We start from the raw sequence: 7,971 nt of genomic DNA, 5'->3' as shown, positions 1-7,971 counted from the left end.
AAGCACTTTTTTCCTTCTAAAAGCTTGGCCAAATACTTCAGTTTTTGGCCAAATACACTTTTGGCCCAAAAAAAAAACTTGACCAAACAGGCTATTAGTCTTACTCCTTTCTTTTCTACTTCGGGCCTGAAATTTTGAATGCTAGAGCCTATGTTTGAAATTTATTTCAGAGCCTACATTTGAAATTTGATTCCGAGTCAACTAAATTTTAAATTCTTTATAAATTTCGGCTATATCTTAAAAAGAGTTCCTGAAAGCGGCTATTTGTGCAATTTGCCCCGGTTCATCCCAAATTCGCAATGACGTCATTCCGACGAGAGGCCAAGGAGGACATTGTTGTCATTTCACTAAAGAGAAATAGAAATTGAAGTACCTCTGCCCCTCTTTCTCGTAGCAGCTACAGAGTATCCAAATTCTCTAATCTCACAGGCAGAAGAGGAGAGAAAAAATGGGAGGGGGAATGGAGTACAACAAGAACAAGTGGATCGAGGAATGGGGAGCCGCGAGGGAGAACCTGGAGCACAACTTCCGCTGGTCTCGACGTAACCTGGCGATTGTAGGTATCTTCGGCATCGCCGTCCCCGTCTTGATTTACAAAGGAATCGTCAAAGAGTTCGTAAGTTCCTCCGATTTTACCGATTTTACTTTTTTCTCTTTCTCCTACTCGACTTTGCTACTATTCATTTCTGTGCATTTATTGTGGTGCGTGTGCAGTGGATCTGCCTTTTAGCCCTAATTATTGAGCATACGTAGCATTTGCATTAATAACTAAAGCAGATTTACTAGAAATCCGGGTACTAGTCCTTGGAAGGCAATTGGTCGATTCTTAGTTTCTTAAGATAATTAAAGATTTGAGTCGTCAACAACTCAAAATTTCCTGCTATTTTAGAAGGATATATCAATGCAAGTTGGATATCAAGTTTGTGATACAACATACACACCACGTGTTTGGTGTTTACCTTGGGAGCTTGGTGCAATCGTCTGGGAAATCCAAGAAATAAGCTTGCGCAACACATCAACAATGGAGTTGGAATTTGTTACGCTAGCAGAAGCAGGCGAAGAAGTCAGAGTGATTTAGGAATTTTCGTTTAGAAATTCCATTGAATTTCAAAAAGTGAGAGCTCAATTTCAATTCACTGTGACAGTGAAGCCACAAAGAAGGCATATGACAAGGTCCCTAGGGATGTCCTTTGGAGGTTTCTGGAGGCTATGTTACTCGGACTCTTCAAAAATATTGTTGGGTGCGTGTCGGATCCTCCAAATTTAGTGCATTTTGGAGGATACGACACGGGTGCGGCAGCACTTTTGGAGTGTCCGAGCAACATAGTCCGGAGGTGAAAGGTGTGCCGGTGGACTACATTAGGGCGATAAAGGATATGTATGATGGAGTTATGACTCGGGTTAGGACTATGGGAGGTGACTCAGAGCCTTTTCCGATGGTTATGGGGTTACACCAAGGATCTGCGCTTAGCTCGTTCTTATTTGCTCTGGCAATGGATGCACTGACACACCATATCCAAGGATAGGTGCCATGGTGTATATTGTTCGCTGATGATATAGTTCTGATTGATGAGACACGAGGCGGTGTTAATGGGAGACTGGAGGTATGGAGGCAGACCCTGGAGTCTAAAGGTTTCAAGTTGAGTAGGACTAAGACGGAATATGTGGAATGTAAGTTCAGCGACGTGATGGGGGAAGCGGATGTGGAAGTGAGGCTTGACTCACAGGTCATCCTCAAGAGAGAAAGTTTTAAGTACTTAGGGTCAATTATCCAGGGAGATGGGGAGATCGACGGGGATGTTACGCACCGTATTGGGGTGGGGTAGATGAAATGGAGGTTAGTGTCTGGAGTCCTGTGTGACAAGAATGTGCCACCGAAACTCAAAGGTAAGTTCTATAGAGCAGTGGTTAGACCGGCCATGTTGTATGGAGCTGAGTGTTGGCCAGTCAAGAATTCACATATCCAGAAGATGAAAGTAGTAGAAATGAGGATGTTGAGATGGATGTGTGGGCACACTATGCTGGATAAGATTCGGAATGAAGATATTCGGGAGAGGGTGGGTGTGGCTCCCGTGGATGACAAGATGCGGGAAGTGCGGCTTAGATGATTTGGACACGTGCGGAGGAGAAGTCTAGATGCACCGGTTAAGAGGTGTGAGCGTTGACTTTGGCAGGTACGAGAAGAGGCAGAGGGCGGCCTAGGAAGTACTGGGGCGAGGTGATCAGGCAGGACATGGCGCGACTTTAGATTTCCGAGGACATGGCTCTTGATAGGAACATGTGGAGGTCGAGCATTAGGGTGGTAAGCTAGGGGGTAGTCGAGAGTTCTTCTCTCTTTGTACTGGGTAGTCTGATAAAGTTTCGTGTAGGTTTGTTAGCGGTTTATGTTGTGTTCACATTGTTGTTTTGCTTAGTTTTGTGTTATTGTCCTTTCACTTATGCGTTGTCATTTTCTTTCTGGCATCTCTTGTTGCCTTTTCTCTTGTTTCTTTTTTTATATTATTGTCTCTCCTGTTGAGCCGAGAGTCTCCCGGAAACAGCCTCTCTACCCTTTTGGGGTAGGGGTAAGGTCTGCGTACACTCTACTCTCCCCAGACCCCACTAGTGGGATTTCACTGGGTATGTTGTTGTTGTTGTGATAGTGAAGTCACTCTAACACGAGCATATAGCAACATATATATGGGAAGTCAAGAGACATAACTATTCGACATGATTAGATAAATTTAATTGAAATTGGAATTCTCTCTCTCATACTTGTGAAGTCAAAGAGTAATTAGCCGGTCCATTTACTAAATCTCTTGCAAGAGAATTTTAATGAAATCACTTCAAGTTTGATTTAGCTAAAACTCCTTTATTAAGTCCCCCAATAATGGCAACCCTACCCGACACTTGTGAATAGGTAGTTTGGGCTCAAAGGGTAATAAAAAGTTTTTGATAAGTGAACTTTTAAGTACTTAAGAAGAAACATACTAATACTGGTTCTCACAAATAAGATTTGAGTTCTAGTGCTCTTAACGAGATTCAGTTCAAGGAACAAGTGTCTCAATTGTGACAAAGACACTGGAAAAACTTCACCTATATGAGCATTGAAGTAGTACAGGTGCAATTGAAAGATGGAGTTACTTTCATTTTATGTTCATGAGCTTTGGATAGACATGACCATAAAAGTGTTAAGCGAGTGTTTGTGTGGAAAGCAAGAAAAATTTCATCGATGTTATTACAAGGAATAATATGTTCAAAGCTATTATACGACATGGTTTTTAATTTCATCTTGTGACATTATACTAAGATAATGTTCTAATTTTGAAAGATACGTTACTCTATGCATAAAAATAAATTGGGTTTTAAATCTTCATTTATGTTTTGATAAGTGGGGAATTATGAGAATTTTTGTTTTAATATAAATAATAAGTAAAATATTTTTGGAATGAGAAGTTGTGTCTTGAGATGAAAGGGTGCATCTACTTCATCAAAAAAGATGAAAGTGTGCATCTTTTATCTTAAGTTGGTTTTTTATTCTCTGTAAATGGTTGTTTACTTTGCAAAAATAATGATGAAATTCTTGCATCTATTATCAATTATTTTCTCTTTTCTGCTTCAAAAACACTCTCTTCAAAATTCTGCACTTGAAAATCAGATAAATTCTTGCTTGTCTAAGAAGTATTTTTCCACCATTTTCTTAGTGTTGAGATTCAAAAGGATTATCATATCTACCAAAGCTATTTGCATAAAATTAGATAGCAATCTCGGGAAGGAGTGAGAGCAAATATCGTTTTTAGTAAATCGCTATTTAACGTGTTTCAAGCCTTCATCTTTTGTGTTCTTCATTCATATTTTTCCAACAACATATATGGCTACCCGAAATTTCCTTCTCTTTCTTGACCTATCCACCTCACTAATCTTTCTCGTAAAATGATGTACATAACCACCACTACCACCTATGGTTCAATGTGTTGCTTACACATTGTGTTATGAACGAAAAAATGGCCATGAGGCCAAGGTGAAGGATACATTTGGAAAGTTAACAAATTATGTGTGGAACCTGGGGTAGGAGCATGTGAGGCATGAATTGGGTAGGATAGAATAGACAAAAAGAGATAGGCAATTGTGTTCAAGCTCCTACCCCGAGCCCCACACATACTTCGTTAACTTCTGAAACTTTTCCTCCACCGTGGCCTCATAGCTAATTTCATTCATAACACAATGGTAGAAGACATTGATATTGGGGCAAAAGGCTAGGAGTTACTAACTCTGGAAGTTTAATATGTTCTAGTTATGGCTCAAATTACATTTTGAAAGTTTACTGCATTGTGATTCCTAGCAAATATTGGCTTTTTAAATTGAAATTTTCTTTGATGTTCTTATTTATTTTGTTGGTTTTGTTGTATTTTGTATTGATGAATTTGGTATGAGAAGAGACTTATGTCATCTAAAGTTGATAACTAGAGTTTTTGCTACCAAACAACAAATAATTATTCTAAACCAAATCCAGTGAGCTGAATTTCTTTTTATATTGGTTTCTAATTTTGGTGAATTGATAATTTCGCAAGTGAGCCAACAAAATGAAGTAATCCTAGTTTTATTTAATATCACTCTAAATAATACAAATATCATTGAATTTATGTTCTCTTTTAATAAAATGTGGCCACATGGCCCCAATGTCGTTGATCTTTTGGTAATTGGTAAGAGTGTAACACGCGATGTGTTGGTTTGGCGCACGTCATGGGTTCGGACCTTGCAGCAAACAAAAGTCTGGTGTTTAAGTGGAGAAATGTAGAGGGGCACTGAGTTTCAAACTGTACGATGTTGGCCCTCTTGGATCTCTCGGTCGTAGAAAAATTTTCTTTAGTCATATATCATGAAAATATCTCCATTGAAAGCTATGCTATTTTGATTGACAACACGACACTCAAATTTGAGATTATACACAAAACTTCAGATAATGGAGAATTTGTAATTGCCAAAATACAGTGACGAAACAAAAGAATTAATGTTTTGTGTATTTTGGTATAAAAAGAAAATACTTTTTTATGGATAGTTCATACACTTTTCGGGACCTCGAAACGAAAATACTACTACTTCTACCAGTCGTCTTCTTAAGATCCTCTTTGGTACCAAAAGTTGTCTCATCCCAGTAAGGTTTGCACTTGCAGCGTAAAATATGCTGTCTTTTCTTTATAGATGTTGCGACAATGATGGTTGAAAGTGATAAAAGAGGACGAGGTAAATTTAAAATTAGACAGCGGAGAATGTTTCAAAAGACTTACAATCTCGTAGAATCAAAGCGGACTTAGCCAAAAAAAAAACATAGTGGAAGCAAATGATCCATGTGGGCTACCAAGTTGTCTATATGTTTCTTGTCGCTTAGAAAAGACAAATATTTCAGGATAGCAAACATTCCTCATTTAGGGATATCCCAATTCCATTCATCTAATATCCCTTTGGTGCCATATGTCATTACTTTAGGTTAGGTGTTTGTCAAGAGTTCTTATTGTGGCTCAACATTTGTGTGTCTGATAGGTATGGAATATGGAGAACTTCTAGTTTTTACGGAATCCTGAATTTACCTTAGAAGACGAATATTTAGGAGACTTGGGACAACTTTTGGAATTTTTTAAATAAAGAATTTCTCGGAGAAAAAGTTCGTAAGTAAAAGTAAACACGTTTGGCTAATTGTAAATTTTGAAGATTTATGAATGTTTTGTGAGTGGAAGAATTTTTCTTTGACTAACACCCGTAAACCACCTCTTTTAGAAGAAAACAAAAACAGATTTTGAGTATTCTGATAACCTTCTTGAAACTTAAATCAATCAGATTTTTCGGAAAATCAAAAAGTTCTCTACAAACAAAGGATACCTTAATATTAAACGGGAATGGCTCTAAATATAGCGAAAATGTATACAGAGGGCTCAGATGACTGACCCAATTCATTCGGGATTGAGGATGTAGTTGATTGATATGCCCGGTCAAAATAGGATTTCTGAAGTTGTATAGATGGAGCCACTTTGTTTTTTCTCACTTGTGTGCTTGATTTTTATTGGGCGTAACCAGAATTTGTTTTGGGAGTTTAGCTTTCATCTATTTTTTATCTTTATATTTTTGTGCATATATCTGTTCTCGGTACTGGAATTTAGTTCGCAATATTTTTAATTTGTCACGAGTTGCCTCCTATTAGGAACCTTGCCCGCTCTTTACAGTTTTTTAGTAGTATCGGCTGCATCATATATATGAAGAGCCATCATACGTGTTACGAATTCGAGTCCTACATCTCCTATATTTGAGATCTCATGTCAGCTTTATGGGTTTTCAGTAAACATCAGATTGTTTTTGTGTCAATATAGCTTAAAGATTGTTTTTGCTGCATTTCCTGTACTGGAGATTATCACTACTATTGTTAATACCTTGTTGGGGTAGTGTTAGAAGAGATTGGTTGTTATTGTTTTGTTCCATTATATTTAAGCCTCAAATTCTACTTTTTTGATAAGTACTAACACAATGATAATGGTTTACAGCATTTGCATGATGATGAGTGGGGGAGGCCACGAACAAAGTTTGTACCATGAAGCTTTTATAGCTCTGTAATAATCGTGGGAGGGCAATTAAATTCTTCCCAGGTGCCCTCAGCCTGTCAATTTCTGTTTCAACGAACTTTTTTCTCAAGAATAAATTTTGTTATGCCCTTTGAAATCTCACTCTTGGTGGCTTTCGACATTGGCTACTATATGATTGTATCTCTTGAAATTATGAACTTTGATGTTTTGCTCTCTCTCTCTCTCTCTCTCTCTCTCTCTGTGTATGCGTGTGTGCGCGCGGGGCGCGTGCGTGCTAGCGTGCTTCTGGTATTTGAATCAGATGCAAGCTCGTTTTGATGTGGCTTGTGAGGGATAAGAGATAATGTTTCTCTTGGACATTTGATTATTTGGGAGAAAATGTTGTTCATATGCTGGCAGTACGTACCGTTTGATACCTTGGTTTGGAAATTAAAACTTCATGTTCTCCTATTTATCAATTCTCTTTTAAGCTCTGGTCAAAGATTCGAAGAAATGCCGTGGATGGTTACAAGGGCTGAATAGGGTGGTGTTGCTCATATCGAGTCGTATAAGCAATTTAAATTTGCCAAATCGTGGGCCCCTTGTCCCTCCCACTAGCAGATGACTTTTTCGTTTATAAAAAATTCCTTCCGTTCACTTTTAGTTGTTCACTTTTAGTTTTTTACCTCCCTTAAGAAACAACAAAAGAAATATGTATTTTATAATTTTATCCATAATAATGATAACATTTCTAAAAGTCTTAGGAATTGATTTGGAAAATGAATAGCTAGGGTAAAACGAGAAAAAAAGATTTTCTTTCCCTTGATTTAATATAGTGGACAAGTAAAAGTGAAAATATACTTTTTGTATAGTGGACAAGTAAAAGTGAACGGAGGGAGTACAACTTAATGATCCAAAGTCCTGCGAGATGGCGTCAAAGGTTCTCCTTTGACGTTTTTCTTTATAAAGTGAGTTGGAAATTGGTGTGAACTCTTCTTCCGGAGCAATTTGGAACAGTGTTTTAAAAAGTATTTTCGGTGCGAGGCGCACCAAAACTATCTGAGGCGATGGTGCGGGGTAAAACTCTCAAGAGACGTACGCCCAACAATTCGGGGCGCACGCCCGGGCGTTGAGGCGCATTTTTGCAGTGAGCGTAAGCTCAAGAGATTTTTTCAAATTAAAACAAAATTTGCTGAATAAGTCCTAAATATAATATCCAAATTCTCAAAAGTTAGCTTGTAAGTTTTGAACATTAGGAATTGAAACATTAAATTTAAAGTCAAGACCTTTTTTAATTACTAGAAGCTCTAATTTATGGTTTTTCCCAATTTTTTATTTTATCCGCTAGTCTAAGCAATGAACGATCATTTTCTTTTTTACAAATATAAAGAAAATTCTATTCTCCTCCATAATAACAAGTTCAAAGTTCAAACTTTAGGTT

General features: G+C 37.8%; 1 protein-coding gene across 1 annotated transcript; it reads left to right on the top strand.

The window, feature by feature from the left end:
* On the top strand, window positions 379-6,768 carry LOC109225485. The gene is made up of 2 exons (XM_019390160.1): window positions 379-616; window positions 6,513-6,768. The coding sequence occupies exons 1-2, from the start codon at window positions 449-451 to the stop codon at window positions 6,561-6,563; spliced, it is 219 nt and encodes a 72-aa protein (XP_019245705.1). The 5' UTR covers window positions 379-448; the 3' UTR covers window positions 6,564-6,768.

Source organism: Nicotiana attenuata, chromosome 5, assembly GCF_001879085.1.
Source record: "Nicotiana attenuata strain UT chromosome 5, NIATTr2, whole genome shotgun sequence".
Lineage (NCBI taxonomy): Eukaryota > Viridiplantae > Streptophyta > Magnoliopsida > Solanales > Solanaceae > Nicotiana > Nicotiana attenuata.
Note: the sequence above shows the minus strand (reverse complement) of the source record. Positions and strands in the feature narration are given on the sequence as shown.